Source organism: Mobula birostris, chromosome 9, assembly GCF_030028105.1.
Source record: "Mobula birostris isolate sMobBir1 chromosome 9, sMobBir1.hap1, whole genome shotgun sequence".
Taxonomy (NCBI): Eukaryota; Metazoa; Chordata; class Chondrichthyes; order Myliobatiformes; family Myliobatidae; genus Mobula; species Mobula birostris.
This window is the reverse complement of record NC_092378.1, coordinates 66,248,924-66,268,951: the sequence shown is the minus strand read 5'-3', so window position 1 is coordinate 66,268,951 and position 20,028 is coordinate 66,248,924. Positions and strand designations below refer to the sequence as shown.

Below are 20,028 nucleotides of genomic sequence, written 5' to 3'. Positions count from 1 at the left end.
CTCTGCCACCCCTCCCCCCCAAGTCTCTTGTGGGTGTGAAGAGAAGACAGTCAGAAATGCCCCTTCCCAACTGGCAGAAGATGCTCTGCCAGTTTGCAGTCTCACAAACACAATCGTATCCATGGGGTTTCCGTAAGCTAGTTGTTCATAACCTGGGAAGGCCTTGCACAACTGTTTGATCGCCAACAAGTAATTTTAAATATGTTAACTGGGCTATTGTATATTTTTATAATTAAAGGTTAGATGCGTCACAGGTGACTCCTTGGTTGAGAATTTTAACTGTATCAGGGTTGTAATTCATTATTGTATATTTAATTGTTTTAGCTGCTGTGTGGAGAAAAAGTAGTTGTGAAAGACCAGAATGTGGACTGACTCCAAATTAGTCGTCTTTTGATTTTGTGCAGTGTTCTGGCATTCTCTGCCAATTTTTCTTTTGCTCTTGTAATCAGTAAGACTGCATGTGCATTTCCGCTAGAGGTTATATGTATGAATTTGACTGGGTGCTGTAAATGTCCTGCACTAATAGCATCTGGTGCCCAGTGAATTATTGTAAGCATGTTAGCAGTATGTGTAATGCAAAGGACTGCCAATGAAAGCTGCTTCCACAATGAATTGTTTGACAAACTTAAGCTTAAATGATTAATTGTAAATATTATGCCTGGCTCTGTTTTCTATTCTAATTGTTTTTGTATGCAAAGCAAGAATGCCCATTGTCTGAGTCTGTTCAAATCAAAATGATTTTTTTTGTTAAGAAGTGAAACTAATGTTTAAATTCCAAACTTTGCCTTTGGCGCACTGAGTCGTGTCTGTGATAGAATTGTATTCACATGTTTACTTTAGCAGTAACAGAAATTATTTTGAAAGTCTTGGGATTTATGAGCAAATAGAATGTCATCTACAGAAAATAGTTCAGCAGATTTTGCTTCCCCTTAAATGTACTTGGATTGCAAGATATTCGTAATTTCTCTGACCCCATTGGCATTTACTGCTTCAGGTCGTATTTAACTCCTGTCCGGGATGAAGAATCTGAATCGCAGAGAAAAGCCAGGTCGAGACAAGCAAGGCAGTCAAGAAGGTCAACACAGGCAAGTTGAAGATTTCCTCAACTCGATTTGCAATTGAGTTTCCAATGAATCCAAATGAAAATGTTGGAAATATTTGCTTAAGGCAGGATCAGTGAAAAAGTACAGAAGATAGCGTTGTAGGCCAGTGAGTTTCCATCGTGATGTCACTATAGATCACCTCAGAAAGAATCATTGGACTGAGCAAAGTCATTCTGCATCAATGAATGGGAAATCTTGTTTGACTCATCTATTGGAACCCTTTGAGTGTGATGTGAATAGATGATGCTCTGTACCTTTCTTCCATGGTCCACTGTCCTCTCCTATCAGATTCCTCCTTCAGCCCTGTACACCTTCCACCTATCACCTCCCATCTTTTTACTTCATCTCCCCTCCCCCACCCAGCCACCTACCTCTCCCCTCACATGGCTTCAACTGTAACCTGCCACCTTGTACTCCTCCTCCCACTTGCTTATTCTGATTTCTGCCCCTTCCTTACCGGATGAAGGATCTCAGCCTGAAATATTGACTGTTTATTTCCGTACATGGATGCTGCCTGACCTGCTGAGTTCCTCCACTATTTTATGTGTGTTGCTCAAGATTTCCAGCATCTGCAGAATCTCTTGTGATTACGTGGTGTATTTAGGTTTTCAGATGGATGCAGTGAGATTGTTCAATTTCCGGCATGGAATAAGGTCAGAAGAAATTAAACTGGGGATGATTGGGGGCTCGGATTGAGACTGGTTAATGAAAAGGAAATGGTGGAATACATGTTTCTGTATCAAGTTCGCAGGCTGTGATTAGTTGGATACTGCAGGGATTGATGCCCAAGGCTTGAACTAACCACAATCTTTAACATTGTTCTGGCGGAAGGTGTGAAAAGGTTTCAAGAAAGTGTGTTAAGTGCATGGGTATACCATATGGAAATATATGAAAACCACTTTGGAACACAAAATTGAGCAAAGATAAATGATAATGGCTGGGGAAACGTTGATCTTCAGAAACATGAGTGTCCTTGTGTGCATATAATTGAAAACTAGTGCACAGCCTCTAACTTAACATCAATTTCTCTAACTTCTAGTAATTAGTCCCCCCACCCGCTTCTTTTCCATTCCCCATTCTGCCTTCCCTCTTTCCCCTTATCTCCTCACCTGCCCAGCACTCCCTCTGGTGCCTTTCCTCTTTCCCTTTCCTGCATGGTCCAAATTTCTTCTTTAGCCCTTTACCTTTTCCAACTATCCCCTCCCAGCTTCTCACATTTTCCCCTTCTCCTGCCCACCCACCTTTCCCCTCACCTGGTCTCACCTATCACCTGCCAGCTTATACTACTTCTCCTCTCCGCACCTTGTTCTGGTCTTTTCCCCTTACCTTCTCGTCCTTTTGAAGGGTCTTGGCCCAAAACATGAACTGATTATTCCTCTCCATCGATGCTGCCTGGCGTGCTGACTTCCTTCAGCAGATTAAATATGTTGCACATAATAAGGGACTTTATTTGCAAGAAGATCTGTGCACGAAAGTAAAGGGGTCTTTTTTTAATTTACGTAGATCTTTGGAGAGTCTTTCTAGATTGTGTACAGCTTTGATCTCGTTATGTACAAAATAGAATGCAGCACAGATCCACTGGACAGGTTCCTGGCATGAGAGCAAAGGTTGATTAAGTTATGCCCTTATTCTCTCAATTTCAAAAATACGAGGGTGTATTTGAAACAGCTTTCAGGGCTTGACAGGCAGGATGTTTCTCTTGGCTAACATCTCAAAGTGAAGGACATTCAGAATAAGGGAAGGCTATTATGGACTGAAATTAGGTAAAATGTCCTCAAATTTTCCGTTCTGGAAGGCTGTGGAGAATTAACAATTGAGTTAAATCAAAACAGATCCGTAGGTCGCTGGTTGTTGAGAGACAGAGCAACATGTATTTGGTGTATGGAATAGAGCTGAGTTGGAAAATCACACAAGATCTTGAATTACTGACAGGCTTGATGGGCTGAATGGCCTACACAAACTCCTAATAATATTTATTAGCTCTAATCAGGAAACATTACCTTGTCATCTCTACCTATTTGTTGTAATGCCTGCTGAGTACAGCAGTTTCTGTTCTTGTTCATGTTGGAAGGTTGTACAACATACAACATAGTTCAGGCCCTTCAGCCCATGATGTTCTGGCCTTTTAATCTCCTCTAAGGTGAATTTCACCCTTCCCTCTCATATAGCCCTCCATTTGTTTTTAAATCCATGTGACTCTTTAAGAATCTATAAGTGTCCCTAATGTATCTGCCTCGAACACCACCCCGGCAGTGTGGGTGCAAAAAACACTCCTAGCTCTGTCATCACCCTTATACGTTCTCCAATCACCTTAGCCATTGATAGCAAGTGTTTTCTTCTGTGCATTTCCACTTTACTAATTCAATTTAATTGTGGGTTTTGATGTAGACTCCCAAATTGAATTCCAAGGCCCAACATATCTGTGAAACTTTGCTCTTCATGCTCCCTGAATCTTTTCCTTTCAAGGCTTTGCTTCAACCTCATTTCACCACCCCCTCAAAGGCTCCTCTATCACTGAAACATATGCTGTTTATAAACCTATCATATCTTCCTGAATCCTGCTTGGGACTTGGATCACATCAGCTAACATCCCACCCGTGGTTATTGCACTGTACTTCATCGTGCCAAGCTGTGTTCAATGGATTTTGTGTTGAATCCTGTCCAGAGCCTCTGTAATACACCAATTTGATTTAAAGTTTTTGTGTCAGTTCATTATATCATGGATTTTGTATTTTGTGTTTTTGCTGGTTTCCACTTGATCTTTTTTATTGTTTTATCAATCTGATGCTGTCATTCATGTCACAAACTTGTAAATAGACCCTCAGTACAAGGTGCACGAGTCTGCTTAATTTCACCAAGTCTTGAAGCTTAAGTAGTTGATACATTTGTATTTATTTAGAGATTTAGAGATAAAGCACGGTAACGGCCCCTCTAGTCCAATCAACCTCGCTGCCCAATTACACCCATGTGATCAATGTGCCTACTAGCCCTCGTGTCTCTGTGGGAATGAGAAAGGAAACTGGAGTACCCAGAGGAAACGCATACAGTCACGGGGAGAACATACAAACTCCTTACAGCAGTGGCAGGAATTGAACCCAAGTCACTGGCTCTGTAATGGTGTTATGCTAACCTCTAGCTATGTGATACCCCCGACATAATGCCATTTACCTTTAAAGTCCTTCATCCTAGTATGCTCTGAAATTAATAATGTTGCTGTTTCAGTGAGATGCAGAATACCATCCAGTGTTTAAAAAAAGATCTAACGCTCATTTACTGTACCGATATATTTTCCCTATTCAACGTCCAAATAATTAGCACGTGAATGAAATGGGATCTGGGGCACAAACGAATGAGTACCTACGGTGATGTTGTGCTTTCATTAGATCATGTGGACTCAACTGTACACTTTGCTTGAAGTCCATTGGTCAGAACACTTCTTTAGTTCAACTCTCTTCCCCCCCCCTCCCACTTTTCCATTCCCCATTCTGCTTCCCCTCTTACCCCTTCTCCTTTTCTCATATGATCATCCCTCTGTCCCTACTTCTTTCTTCTGTGGTCCACTGAACTCTATCAGATTCCTCCCTCAGCCCTTTACCTTATCCACTTATCACCTCTCAACTTTGTACTTCATTGCCCTTCTGCATTCGTCCACCTTCTCCCTTCCCTGCTCTAATCGATCACTTGCCAACTTGTACTACTTCCCCTTTCCCCCACCTTCTTATCCTGGTTTCTGCCTCTTCCTTTCCAGTCCTGATGAAAGGTCTTGGCCTGAAATGTCAACTGTTTATTCCTTTACATAGACAACTGCCTGACCTAAGTTCCTCTGGGTCTCCAGTATCTGCAGAATCTCTTGTGTTTACAGTAAAAATACAGCCATCTGAATGATTGCAGAGGTAGATGAAAGGACTTGCTCTTAGATTTCGATTCCTATATTAAGTCCAGGCAAGCAGTATTCTAAGACTGAGTATTGGGTAAAACTGTCTTGCAGGGTGTAACACTAACAGACTTGCAAGAAGCTGAGAAAACAATCGGAAGGAGTCGTGTTGACCGTCGAACTCGAGAACAAGAGGAGAAGGAGAAGGAGGAGAAAGAAAAGCAAGACAGAGAAAAGCAAGAGGACAAAAATCAGTCTGAAGCTCAAGATGATGAGAAACAGAAGCTTAACAGAAATGCTGAAGAGGTATTTGGTCTCAAGAAAATGGCATGAATTCTCAGTCATTGAATATAATATTTTAAAGCAACCATTTTTTTGTTATTCATGCTAAATAAACTTTCAGTACAAATTCTTCATTTACTGTGGCAATTATGCTTGACTTATTTTTGTAGATTGGTCTTTGTAGATTTTCTGCATCCAGCCCAGTGTAACATGGGTAGAGTTCTGGTGCAATCTGAATCTCAGCTGAAATGTTCTCTTTTTGAATTGTTTCCTTCATTACCATTTGTGTGCTCTGTTTCTAATTGAGATTCCAGTCACTTAATCAGGTTTTATCTTCTGAATATTGGGCATAATCCTTGACTTGGTTTCTATTGACCAATTACTTTTTGTCTGTTCTTTTAAAGAACACCTCGAAGCAGAATCATTTCACAGTTGGAATGCCTGTGACACAGCTGATATTTATACACACAAGTGTGTATCCACATTTGGAATGCTGCCATGCTGAGTATTTGTCACCCCTTACAATGCCAATCAGAATAAGTGAGAACACTCCACATTATGATGGCTTGAACTGTATTTGAATGCTTTCGAGGAATGTTTGGCAGCCTTGCTCTGAGCTGCAGAGGTCACAATGATGCCTGACTGAGTAGCACCTTCCCAGGCGGAGAGACCATAAGACATAAGAGCAGAATTAGGCCATTAAGCCCATCGAGTCTGCTCTAGCATCATGGCTGATTTATTAAACCCCTACTCCTGCCTTCTCCCTGTCACCTTTGACGTCCTTACTAATCAAGAACCTATCAACCTCCGCTTTAAATATTCACAGGTTCCCCAACCTCTGGCTAAAGACGTTCTTCCTCATCTGTTCCAAAGGGATGCCATTGTATTCTGAGGCTGTTCCCTGAGGTCCTAGACTCCTCCATTATAGGAAACATCCTCTCCATGTCCATTCTATCCAGGCCTCTCAATATTCTATGAGATTCCACCCCCCCCCACTGCCAATTCTTCTAAACTCCAGTGAGTACAAGCCCAGAGCCATTAAATACTACTTGTTTGTTAACTTTTTCATTCTCAGATCATTCTTGTGAACCTTCTCTGGACCATCCCCAAAGCTTGTGGATTATTTCTCAGATGTAGGGCCTAAATCTGCTCACAGTACACCAAATATGGTCTGACCAATGCCTTATAAAGCCTCCAGAGAGAGGAATTCCAAGTATATCTCTGTGCACTGTTTTCTCTTCAAAGTGCTTGTCTCTCAGAATTTTAAGGGATATAGTTGATCAGTCGTCTTCCGACATAAGCCACTGTCGTCATCATTGTTGATAATTTTAGTTTTTGTTTTGACATCGCAATCTGGTTATGTACTTCATTACCACGTGTTTTCAGGGCATCTGTAGTTGCTTTCACTTTTAACTCAATACAGTAATGATGCTCCTAATTCTAAGAGAGGGTTGTAAGATCAGATCCCCTTGAACAGCATCCACCTGCAATGTGCATGATAAACATGCAGTTTTCTTGAAGGCAAAAGATGAAGCTAAATGGTTACTGTATATGATAATTTGCATATAAAAATCCTTTCTGAGGGGGGGTACTGTTTCAGAAATATTAAGAAAAGGAAAAATATTTTGAAATTAACTTTAACAGTGTATGATACTAGCTTTTAGACACTGTATAACATCTTTGTCAGTTTTACTTTTAAATTTCCAATTTTTTTTTCCCGAAGCACTATCAACGCGTCAAACCAAGCACCACGTCATCCACAACTGCCACTGTCTCTGCCCTAAATAGTTCATACGTTTCCTCCCAGCTAAGTCGACCCAATAGTCTCATAGGCATTACATCTGCTTATTCAACTTACTCTCGAAGTTCTGGAGAAACGGATAAAGGTAATCGTGCATTTCTTTATGCATTGTCTGTTGGTAAGAGTTAAGTGTGAGTCTGTGATCATGCATTTGTTCCACTTAACGACTGCATCAAAAACAAAATTCCTATGTCCTTGGTAGCCCTGACAACTTTGACAGAAGCCAAAGGTGCAAGTGGTGCCTTGTCTCCTATTAAATTTGTCATGCATAAAGTTTTTACATATCTCTTACACTTGCAATATTTAACTTAAGCAAGTTAACATAGATAACAGAAGAATGAAGGGCTATGATTGTACTTGGAGTTGGTTAAAAGGTTGGCACAACATGGTGAGCCAAAAGGCCTGTACTGCACTGTAGTATTCTGCTTAATTGAAGTACATTTAAAATGTCTATTGTTTAATTGGTAAATTGGTTTGTTATCACAGTGGGGGAAAACTCACCTAGCATACTGTTTGTACAGATCATTTCATTACAACAAGGGAAAACAATAACAGAATACTGAATAAAGTGTTACAGAGAAAGCGTAGTGCAGGTAGACAATGTGCCAAGGTCATAACGAGGTAGATGGGGAGATCAACAGTTAAGGTCTTAATGATTTAGATGTTGAGGCCAAAACAAGATTGTCAAATTCCAGTGGAATTCAAGTATTCACAAGATCTTTTCATAGAAATTTTCCATTTTCTTTTGTTAAACAATTGTTTCATGCTCTCACCTCTGGACAATGATGCCTCAAAGTTCAAAATTACCCTTTAGATTATCTCCATCCAGAGCAGTGGTTTCTCCTTACCTTGAGATCTTGGGTCAGGCCCCCATTCCCATCCTTTAGTCTGTCCTCATTCATCTACTAATGTTCTGGTTAATCTGCTGTATCATTTGAGGCTGATATGAAGAAGTTATCCATCTAAGATCTCAAATGGATCAAAGTTCAACACACACTGCAAAGGCAAACAACCAATGTGCAAAAGAAGATAAACTTTCAAATATAAAATAAATAATAATAAATAAGTAATACATAATATTGGGAACCTGTGTTGTCGAGTCCTTGAAAGTGGTTCGATAGGTTGTGGAACAGTTCTGTGTTGGGGTGAGTGAAGGAACCTGATGGTTGAAGGGTCGTAACTGTTCCAGAACCTGGTGGTGTGGTACCTGAGGCTCCTGCACCTCCTGCATGATGGTAGCAGGGAGCATGGCCAGTTTGGTGGGGGTCCTGAAGATGGATGCTGCTTTCTTGTGGCAGCAAAGGTTGTAGGTGTGCTCAATGATGGGGTGAGATTTTCCTGTGATGGATTAGGTTGCATCCACCACTTTTTGTAGGCTTTTTCCATTCCTTTGCATTGGTGTTTCTATACGGTGATGAAACCTGTCAGGATACTCTCCACTGTGCATCTACAGAAGCTTATCAAAGTTTTAGATGACAAGCCGAATCTGCAAACTTCTAAGAAAGTAGAGGCACTGCCAAACTTTCTCTGTAATTGCACTTGTGCGTTGGCCTGCCCAACTGAAGCTGCCATTGTTTTGCCCATTGAGAGAGATGATCTTTGGCTCTGATTTTTACTGATTTAGAAGGGTAGTTTCACTTAGTTGCCCTTTATATTAACAGAAACTTTTCACCATTCCTGGCTGCATCTTTGTGTCAATCAGAAAGTAAGTTTTTACAGGTTGGTGTCTAGAGATCGTTCAACATCTCCAAACCAGCATGGAGTTCACCATTGCTTGTATTGCAAGGCACTCCAGTATCTTAAGCGACATGTTTGTCTTCCCTCCAGAGGACTTGTGTAGAGTCGAGCACAATCACATGACTTGAGGGCTTGGAGTGGAGTGGACAGACTGATCTTTGCACTTGTGAGGTGTCCACAAGGAGGAGTAGACTTTTAGCTGTGCCTTGCCCTTAGCTTTGCATTCTGACGTACTGACCAGAATGATTATAATTCGAATACAGAGATAAAGCACAGGAAAGCAAGTGTTTGTGTTCCCTTTCCTTTGAATATCATGGTGTTATGTGTTCTACTTTGTTTGGTGGAACTCCATCTGGGACATTGGTACAGGTCTGGTCTCACTACATAAGGTAGAGTGAGTGTGGCAAAAGTATGACAGATTTATTTTAATCCTTGCAGTGGTGTTCACAGTCTCAGAAGAAGGGACTGGCCATCTCAGACATTAAGAGGGAATGAAGTTCTTCCTCCCCCCCCCCCCACTCCCCACTACCACTCCCCATCTGACAGACACATTCTCATCCTGTACTGGTCACTTTTTCTCTTTTATTGCTGCTGTTTCACATCTTTGTACTACTTGTTTTATTATAATACAAATAGTTATAATCTAATATTGAAAGACCTAGATGGAATGGACATAAAGAGGATGTTTCCAGTAGAGGGACATTCTTGGACCAGAGGGCACATCTTCAGAATCCAAGTACATCCTTTTAGAGCAGAGATAAGGAGGAATTTCTTCAGCCTCAAGGTGGTGAATCTGAGAAGTTCATTGCCATGGACGGCTGTGGAGGTGAAGTCATTGGGCATATTTAAAATGGGGGTTGGATAGGTTCTTGATTAATCAGACTGTCAAAGGTAATGGGGAGAAGGCAGGAGACTGGTGGAGAGGGATAATAAATCAGCCATGGAATGGCAGAGCTGACCTGAAGGGCCAAATGGCCTAATTCTGCTCTTATTTCTTGTGGTCTTACCCAAATTGCCCTGCTGCAGGACCTGTTTAAATCTGGTAACTTTGCAATATTTCAGTTATTGCTTCCTCCACCCCCCCAGCCCACCCATAAGATATAGGAGCATGTGCCTTGAAGTACCCTGAAACCTCATCCTTAATAATGAACTCCAACATCTTCCTAACTACTGAAGTCAGATGAACTAGCCTGTAATCTCCTGCCTTTTGCCTCCCTCAAAGAGTGGAGTGATATTTACAATTTCCAGTCCTCTGGAACCATTCCAGAATCTCATGATTTGTGAAAGGTCATTACTAATGCCTCCACAATTTCTTCAGGCATTTCTTTCAAAACCCTGGGATGTAGTCCATCTGGTCCAGGTGACTCATCTACCTTCAGACCTTTCAGTATCCGAAACACTTTCTCCTTAGTAATAGCAATTTCACTCAATTCTGCCCCCCTGGCACTCTCAAATTTCTGGCAATTTCCAGCTGGTGTCTTCAACAGGAAAGACTGATACAAAATTCTTCCCCATCTCCAATCAACTAAATTGGTATAGATGATGCACTAAACCTCAGCTTTCCATAATTCATGTCAAGGATTTAAATAATTTCATTTAAAATGTACCAATTTGTAATCAAGTTTTATAAAATTAAAGCCTTATTGTACATAATGACAACTTTGTTTGGATGAGTCAATTTGATGTATGTCCATTCTTTAAAAAAAAGCATGATACCATGAAATTATTTCTCTCTTCGGTTTCATTTAAAATCCTGCAGCTGCAAAAGTAGAAGTTGTCTGAACTTCATTTAAGAGAAGTTTGGGTGAGTACATGGATGGGAGGGGTATGGAAGGCCACGGTCTGGATTTGGGTTGATGGCACTAGGCAAAAAAATAGTTTGGCAATGACTAGAAAGGCCGAATGGCCTGTTTCTCTGCTGGAGTTCTCCATTATGTTCTGGTAACAGCACAGACTCTGCCACCCAAGTGACCCCGTGTGTTTTCTATGATTGTTGCATCGGCAAAGTCTGATGGTTAATTCAGATTTCCTGGTTTTTTTTGGTTCTGAACAAATTTTATTTTTCTTAATTTGTGCAGGAACAGACGAGAGAGATGGTGAGGAGAAATTGGATGATAAGTCACAAAATAAACCATCAGTAAGAGACAGACGGCGACCGAGGGAAAAGCGGAGATCCACAGGGGTTTCTTATTGGACCCAGGATGTGAGTGTGATACCCTAACCACTGTTAAATGTGTCAGGACTTAAACTCAGTCATGTTGGCAAAACTTGGGAACCATCCTTTCCAATTTCTTTAACAACCACAGTGTATATTTGAGATCCTTGGATCCAAATACAAATTACTTACTTGGAGGTGCAGCACAGTAACTGGTCCTTATGGCTCAATTAACCCCTGATGCCCAATTACACAATTAACCGACTAACCCATATGTCTTTGGAATGTGGGGACAAAACCAGTGGTAAATCACTTGGCCATGGGGAGAACATGCAAACTCCTTATGGACTGTGGCAGAAATTAACTTGGGTTGTGTTGCACTCACCACTTCATCCATGCCATGTTTCCCCTCACAAACTCCTTGAAATGCTCAAGAATTTTTCTTCAAAGGGCATTCTGAGCTGAAAAGCCACTTCTTCAACAATATTTCACATTTTGATTGTTATGCTTTGCAAAAATATGTCCCATTTTCTTAATGAAGAGGAACCATTCTTCTTAATGAAGAGGAACTGTTGCTGAGGAACCATTTTTTTCTTAATCCCTACAATTGAAAGGATTTTTAAAAATCTGCTACTTAAGAGGGCAGAAGAGGATTACTAATACTAAGACACTATTAATACTGTGCTATGAGTGCGATTGCAGCAGGACGTAGACAAGTTGGAAGAATGGGCAAAAAAAAGTGGTAGATGGAATAGGGTGTTGGGAAATGTATGATGCATTTTGGTAAAAGGAACAATAGTGCAGACTATTATCTAAATGAGAATGTTCAAACATCAGGTGCTCAGGAGTCCCTTGTGCGAGACTCCTAGAAGGGTAATTTGCAGGTTGAGTCTATGGTAAAGTAGGCAAATACAATGTTGGCATTTTAAGGGGACTAGAATATGAAAGTAAGGAGATAATGCTAAGTCTTTATAAGACCGTAGTCAAGCCGCACTGAGAGTATTGTCAACAGTTTTGGACCCCATATCTCAGAAAGGATGTGTTGTCATTGGAGAGTCCAGAGGAGGTTCACGAGGAATGATTCTGGGAATGAAGGGATTAACATATGCAGAGCATTTGGCAGCTTTGGGCCTGTACTCACTGGAATTTAGAAAAATGTGGGGGGGGGGTGCGGTGGATCTCATTGAAACCTACTGAATGTGGAAAGGACTAGATAGGGTGGATGTGGAGAGGATGTTTCCTATGATGGGGGTATCCAAAACTGGAGGGCACAGCCTCAAAATTGAGGGGCAATCTTTTAGAACCGAGGTCAGGAGGAATTTTTTTAGCCACAGAGTAGTGAATCTGTGGAATGCTCTGCCACAGACTGTGGTGGAGGCCAAGTCTGTGGGTGTATTTAATGTGGAAGTTGATCATTTACTGATTGGTCAGGGCATCAAAAGATAAGGCGAGAAGGCAGGTGTATCTGGTTGAGTGAGATCTGGGATCAGCCATGATGGGATGGAGGAGCAGACTGGATGGGCTGAATAGCCTAATTCTGCTCCTACGTCTTATGGTCTTATGTCTTATGAGTTAAGAATGAGTTAAACAGGTTTAGCCAAGTGTGTGCATTAGGCTCTTCCCACTGCTCGTCGTCGGTAATAGCACTTAAGAGCTGGGGTGAACTTCCCATGCTGTAAATTGCATTAACATTTTTGAAATGTTATCAGCCATACAAAACATAATATCTTCATAATTTTGTGTCGCTTGTTGTTTTAGATCCATGTTTCAGATGAACATGACTGTTTAATCATCTATTTCTAGTATAAAAGAAATATTAATTCACAGGATTGAACATCACTTGGTTCTCTTGAACTTGATGAGGCATTTAAGGGGTTAGCTTCACTGGTGAGCCTAGAGTCCCATATGGAGCAGACTAGTAGGAGCAGCAGATTATTTCCCATTCATGGTCTTTTGTGACATTTTGACAATTTCATGATTCCCTTACTGAAATGAGGTGCATCTTGACCAGGAACTGTAGTAGGGGGAAAGAAAGGAAATGCTTTAAATCTTTTAAAGAGCAATGGGGAAATTACATGAGGGATTTAATTCACATTGTATAAATCCACCATGGAAGATAAAGTGAACGACTTTGGGAAGAGAGTAACAAGGCAGTTGCATCTTTTAATTATTTTAAAATTGGATTTTGAACAAATTGAACCCTACAGCTTAACAGTATCATTTGCAAATGCTTAAATTTAAGTTTTACAGTTGTGCAAATTAGGACAGTTCTGCTTTGGTGTTTCATTGTGTGGTCTGATTACAATTATCAGCAGCACTGGACTGCCAGTAAATACTTACAGGTAACACACACAAAATGGTGGAGTAACTCAGCGGGCTGGGCAACATCTATGGAAAAGAATACAGTCGGCGTTCTGGGCCAAGAGCCTTCAGCAGGACTGGAGGAAAAAAGGTGGGGGAGAGGGAGAAACACAAGGTGACGTGTGAAACTGTGAGGTGGAGGGGAGAAGTAGAGAGCTGGGAAGTTGATTGGTGAAAGAGATACAGGGCTGGAGAAAGGAGAATCTAATAGGAGAGGACAGAAGGCCATGGAAGAAAGAAAAAGGGGGAGGAGTACAAGAGGGAGGCAATGGGCAGGCAAGGAGATAAGGTGAGAGACAGAAAAGGGGATGGGGAATGGTGGGGGAGGGGGTGTAGGGGCCATTACCGGAAGTTTGAGAAATCAATGTTCATGCCATCAAGTTGGAGGCTAGCCAGACAGAATATAAGGTGTTGTTTCTCCGACCTGAGAGTGGCCTCATCATGGCAGTGGAGGAGGCCATGGATAGATACATTGGAATGGGAATAAGCAGTGGAATTAAAATGAGTGGCCACTGGGAGATTTGCTACCAGTACTCCCTGTACCCAAGATCAACAAGAGAGTGGGATCTTTTGCCACCAGACCTGCGCAGTATTTCTGACATTAATATTTTTAAAGATCGACTCAATCAAATCGATTTAGGGGATCTAGTCAAAAAAGCTTACTTTACAATTTAACTCCCACGCCGTTCACACTGACTGCGCATTATAACAGCTGTCCGGCAGTGCTTGCGCAGTACCAAGCAGAAGAAGATCCTGCTTTTTCTGGCAGACACAATGAAGCAGTCTCCCAATCTAAATCAGGTCTCACCGATATATAGGAGGCCACGCTAGGAGCACCAGACATAGTAGATGACCCCAACAGCTGAAGTATCGCTTCAGCTGAAAGGACTGTTTGGGACCCTGAATGGTCGTGAGGGAGGTGGTGTAGGGGCAAGTGTAGCACTTGTTCCACTTGCGAGGATAAGTGCCAGGAGGGAGATCAGTGGGGAGGGATGAATGGACAAGGGAGTCATATAGGGAGCGATCCCTGCAGAAAGTGGGGGAGAGGGAAGATGTGTTTGCTTGTGGGATCCTGTTGGAGATGGCAGAAGTTGCGGAGAATTATGTGCTGGACACGAAGGATGGTGGGGTGATAGGTGAGGGCATCTTTCTCCCTCTGGTGCCCCCCACCCCCGCCCTTATTGCTTTGCACAGGAATTGTTTCCTGTAACACTCTCTGGTCTATTTGCCCCTCCCCATTGATCTCCCTCCTGTACTTTACCCTCACTACCATTCAGGGCTCCAAACAGCACTTCCAGGTGAGGCGACACTTCACCTGTGAGTCTGTTGGGGTCATATACTGTGTCCGGTGCTCTCGATGTGGCCTCCTATATATTGGTGAGACCCAATGTAGATTGGGAGACAGCTTCGCCGAGCACCTACGCTCCATCTGTCAGAAAAAGCGGGATCTCCCAGTGGCCACTCATTTTAATTCTACTACCCATTCCCATTCAGATATGTCTATCTATGGCAGCTTCCACTATCGTGATGAAGCCACGCTCAGGCTGGAGGAGCAACATCTTATATTCCGTCTGGGTAGCCTCCAACCTGAACATTTCTCAAACTTCCATCAATGGCCATCCCCCTTCACCATTCCCCATTTTCCGTCCCTCACCTATCTCCTTGCCTACCCATCCCCTCCCTCTGGTGTTCCTCCTTTTCTTTCTACATTGGCCTTCTGATCTCTCCTATCAGGTTTCTCCTTCTGCAGCCCTGTACCTCTTTCACCAATCAACTTCCCAGCTCTTTACTTCACCACTCCCCCTCCCAGTTTCACCTAACACCTTGTATTTCTCCCTCCCCTCTCCCCACCTTTTAACTCTATCCCTCATCTTTTTTTCTCCAGTCCTGCTGAAGGGTCTTGGCCCAAAACATCAACTGTATCTTCTTCATAGGTGCTACTTAGCCTGCTGAGTTCCTCCAGCATTTTGTGTGTGTTGCTTGGATTTCCAGCATCTGCAGACTTTCTCTTGTTTGTGATTGAAATACTTAAACGTTTTCATTCCATTTATCCTAACATTTCATGCTTTGTTTATAGAGCGATGAGAATGAACAAGAAGAGCAGTCAGATACAGAAAGAATAAATAAGAAGTGCCAGGTAATTTTCTTTATCCAAGCAGTAGACATGAAATGTTTAGATTGGAACAGTGAAAGAAACATCCCAGCAAAAGCTTCTTGCGGTATAACCCATGTGCATTTACTTCTGTCTGTGTTTACTATGTGTCTGAAGCAGAAGTAGTTGTAATCTTTCAAGATTAATTAAGCTTTCTTTCAAATGAAGGGAATTGTTTCTGTCTTTTGCACTTTGTGACGTAAAGTGGAATCTGTGTTTGTGGTGTTATTACCCTCCAAATGGATTTATTGCCGTAGTTCCTATCCCATGCAGACCTGCTCTAAAAATGTACATATTTGGGCAGTATATGATACCAGTTCAGAAAATATATCATTACAGATAGATTCTTGGATTCAGCATGGAGAAACATTTAGAAAGAATGTTCATCGTTACAGTTATTGACGTGAAGTGTAAGACATTGGCAGGTCCATTGTTTTTGTTTTATCCAAAACAAATGTTAAATCAAACTGGAGGGCCACATTGCAAGTTTCATGGTTTGCTTATTTCAAAGAAACTCTCCTCCTCCTTCACGATAAATGATGACTGCAAGCCTGAAGTATTAATGGTTACCTCATTACCATTCTGAACAGCTAACCCTTCAACCTCCAGTACAGCTATGCCCTCAGGTGTTAAGTGTTTATTGTCATGCATACAAGTACATGTCTGAACAGGTGCGGTGACATTCTTATTTGTAGCAGCATCATGAACACACAAAAATGGTTCACAAGAAAAATGTGAATAAATTATACAGGGTGACATACAATATGCAGGAGAAACTCAGCTGGTCAGGCAGCATCTATGGAGTGGAATAAAGACTCGATGTTTGAGTCTGATATCCTTCATCACCATGGGAGAAAGAAAAGGAGGAGGGGCACAAGAGGGGCATTCTCCGACTTCCCCTGTACCTCTCTTCACCTGCCGATCACCTCCATCTTTCCCTTGTTTTGCTCTCCTCTCCTATCAGGTTCCTCCTTTAACCATCATCTCTTCGACCTATCACCTCCCAGCTTCTCATTTCATCCCACCTCCACAACAACTTCACCTATCACCTTCCAGATTTTACTTCTTCCCCCTACCCCCATCTTATACTGGATTCTTCCCTGTTCCTTTCCAGTTCTGATGAAGGGTCTTGGTCTGAACTGTCGATGGTTTAATTATCTCCATAGATGCTGCCTGACCTCTTGATTTCCTCCAGCATTTTGTGTGAGTTACTCTGAATTTCCAGGATCTGCAGAATCTCGTGTTGACAAGTTCTATACCACTTTTACAAGAAAGAACACAATTCGAACAAAAAAAAAAGTCCATTTTAGTACAACATTGCCAAAGTGCTGTTAAACCATAGTGATTAGAGTTTTGCTGGTTCAAAAACTTAATGGTTGAAATTGAATACCTGCTGCCCTGTCGTTATTGTGGAAAAGGTGGCATAGCCCAGGTGATGGGTTGGGATATTTAGATGTTGATACTTTGAGGCGCTGCCACTGATGGGGAGGAACACAGGACTGTCTTGTCTCCCTTTCTCTTCACCATTTACACCTCGGACTTCAACTACTGCACAGAGTCTTGTCATCTTCAGAAGTTTTCGGATGACTCTGCCATAGTTGGATGCATCAGCAAGGGAGATGAGGCTGAGTACAGGGCTACGGTAGGAAACTTTGTCACATGGTGCGAGCAGAATTATCTGCAGCTTAATGTGAAAAAGACTAAGGAGTTGGTGGTAGACCTGAGGAGAGCTCAGGTACCGGTGACCCCTGTTTCCATCCAGGGGGTCAGTGTGGACATGGTGGAGGATTACAAATACCTGGGGATACAAATTGACAATAAGCTGGACTGGTCTAAGAACACTGAGGCTGTCTACAAGAAGGGTCAGAGCCGTCTCTATTTCCTGAGGTCCTTTAACATCTGCTGGACGATGCTGAGGATGTTCTATGAGTCTGTGGTGGCCAGTGCTATCATGTTTGCTGTTGTGTGCTGGGGCAGCAGGCTGAGGGTAGCAGACACCAACAGAATCAACAAACTCATTCGTAAGGCCAGTGATGTTGTGGGGATGGAACTGGACTCTCTCACGGTGGTGTCTGAAAAGAGGATGCTGTCTAAGTTGCATGCCATCTTGGTCAATGTTTCCCATCCACTACATAATGTACTGGGTGGGCACAGGAGTACATTCAGCCAGAGACTCATTCCACTGAGATGCAACACAGAGCGTCATAGGAAATCATTCCTGCCTGTGGCCATCAAACTTTACAACTCCTCCCTTGGAGGTTCAGACACCCTGAGCCAATAGGCTGGTCCTGGACTTATTTCATAATTTACTGGCATAATTTACATATTACTATTTAACTATTACTATTCTATTACTATTTATTATTTCCATGACTATTACTATTTACTAATAGTAGTATTACTATTTCTATTACTATTTATTATTTATGGTGCAACTGTAACGAAAACCAATTTCCCCCGGGATCAATAAAGTATGACTATGAATATATGCCCATGGTGTACTGGGCTGAGCCCACTACTCTCTGTAGCTTTTTATCTTACTGTGCATTTCAGCTTTTAGAGCATAGCACACTGCTGCTCAGAAACAGGCTCTTTGGCTCAGCTAGTCTGTGCCAAGCTATTATTCTGCCTAGTCCCATTGATCCATCCCTGGTTCATAGCTCTCCATACCTCTCCCATCTATGTACTTATCCAAATTTCTCTTAAATGTTGCAATCAAACCGGCATCCACAACTTCTGCTGGCAGCTCATTCCACACACACGCCATCCTCAGTGAAGAAATTTCCCCTCATGTTTCCCCTAAACATTTCATCTTTTATCCTTAACCCAGACCTCAGTGGAAAAAGCCTGCTATATCTAATTATATCAGTGCACCTCTTAATTTTGTATTCCTCTATCAAATCACTCCTCATTTTCCTACTCTCCTGGGGATAAAGTCATAACCTTTTCAATCTTCCCCTATTACTCAGGTCTTCAACATCCTTGTAAATTTTCTCTGTACTCTTTTCAATTAACTTTGGAACCAAGCTTTTAAGACTCATTGGAACTGAACTCATCCATCCCACTTCATTTTCTCTGGGGTGTTGGGAAGTGGGTCATTTGCTGTAGGATACCAAGCTTCTGACCTGCTATCAGAGCCACAGTAACAGTGACTTGTCCACTTGAGATGCTGCAGGCTGTTCCTGGATTGATAGTGAATCCCCATCTATTCACTTCTGTGTCAGTGATCTATTTGACCATATCAAGTGTTCTTGAGGCAATGAGTATAGCACATTTTGAAAAGAAATAAGAATGATTGATGAGAAGTATGCAGAGTGAAGGCAAAGTGAGAGAATTGAATGTTTTCATATTTGTGTGAACATGTAGCACTTACAGCACAGTGCCTTTCCTTTGGCCCACAATGTTGTGCTGGCCTATTGATCAAGATCAATCTCTCCCCCCCCCCCCCCCACACAATCCTCCTTTTTTTTCTTTCATCTATTTGTCTATACAAGAGTTTGTTTAATGTATTTGCCTTTGCCTCCTTTGGCAGGGTGTTCCACACACCCACCACTCCCTTTGTGTTTTAAAAAAAAACAAGCTACCTCTGATGCCCCCTTGATGAAGAATCTTGGCCTGAAATATTGACTGTTTATTCACTTCCATAGATGCTGTCTGACCTGCTGAGTCCCTCCGGCATTTTGTCTGTGTTTCTCTGATATCTTCCTATATTTCCTCCAGGAAAATTATGCCCCCTGGTATAAGCCATTTTCGCCGGGGGGGGGGGGGGGCAGAATTTTTTAAAAAAACTCCAGCCCTCCACTTGATCCATTCCTCCTGTCATGTGCATCTCAATCTTGCCCCATCCTCCAGTTCAGTTATGCCTTTCGTGAGAAGTCCAGGAACGTTTGTTTTATTTTGAATTATGCTGCAGTTGAGAATTAGTCACTGGTTCTCGGCAGGTGGTCAAGAATTTGATCTCTAAACTAAGGAGGTAGACATTAATGAGATTTAATGACTGGCTGTGCAACATGGGAATGAGTGCATTTCTAAACGTCCCAACCATAAAATGAATCTCGCAGTAAAGCCTAAATTTGGTATTGGTAGCCCAACAATGGATAACACTATCTTCCAACTGTAAAGCTAGTTGCACGTTAGTAATGCAGGTTCTTTGATACACATGAGAGTTTGCAATCTGCAGTTCAAATTGAATTTATGAACAGCTATTAGCTGAAATATGCAAACACGAGGAAATCTGCAGATGCTGGAGTTTCAAGCAACACACACAAAAGTTGCTGGTGAATGCAGCAGGCCAGGCAGCATCTCTAGGAAGAGGTACAGTTGATGTTTCAGGCCGAGACCCTTCATCAGGACTAACTGAAAGAAGAGCTAGTACCAGCAACTTTTGTGTGTGTTGCTATTAGCTGGAATATTCAGGATTCAACTTCGTCATGTGTGCATCAAAACATTGTGAAATGTATGTCATTTGTATTAACAACCTGAGGGTGTGCTGGGGACAGCCAACAAGTGTCGCCACACATTCCATCACCGACTTTGAGTGCTGATGATGTTCAGCAGAAAATA

At 42.0% G+C, this 20,028-nt stretch overlaps 1 protein-coding gene across 8 annotated transcripts in view; it reads left to right on the top strand.

Annotated features, from left to right (window-relative positions):
- Positions 1-20,028, top strand: part of ppp1r12a (protein phosphatase 1, regulatory subunit 12A) — a 245,638-nt gene that overhangs the window by 178,792 nt on the left and 46,818 nt on the right. For all 8 annotated transcript variants that reach the window (XR_011887191.1, XM_072268197.1, XM_072268196.1 and 5 more), the window contains 5 exons: positions 995-1,085; positions 5,092-5,283; positions 6,983-7,145; positions 10,876-11,000; positions 15,391-15,450. Coding sequence is in view for 7 of the 8 variants with exons in the window: in XM_072268197.1 (XP_072124298.1) it covers positions 995-1,085; positions 5,092-5,283; positions 6,983-7,145; positions 10,876-11,000; positions 15,391-15,450 (631 nt within the window). In the remaining variant the exon portion in view is untranslated. The remainder of the gene's footprint in view (positions 1-994; positions 1,086-5,091; positions 5,284-6,982; positions 7,146-10,875; positions 11,001-15,390; positions 15,451-20,028) is intronic.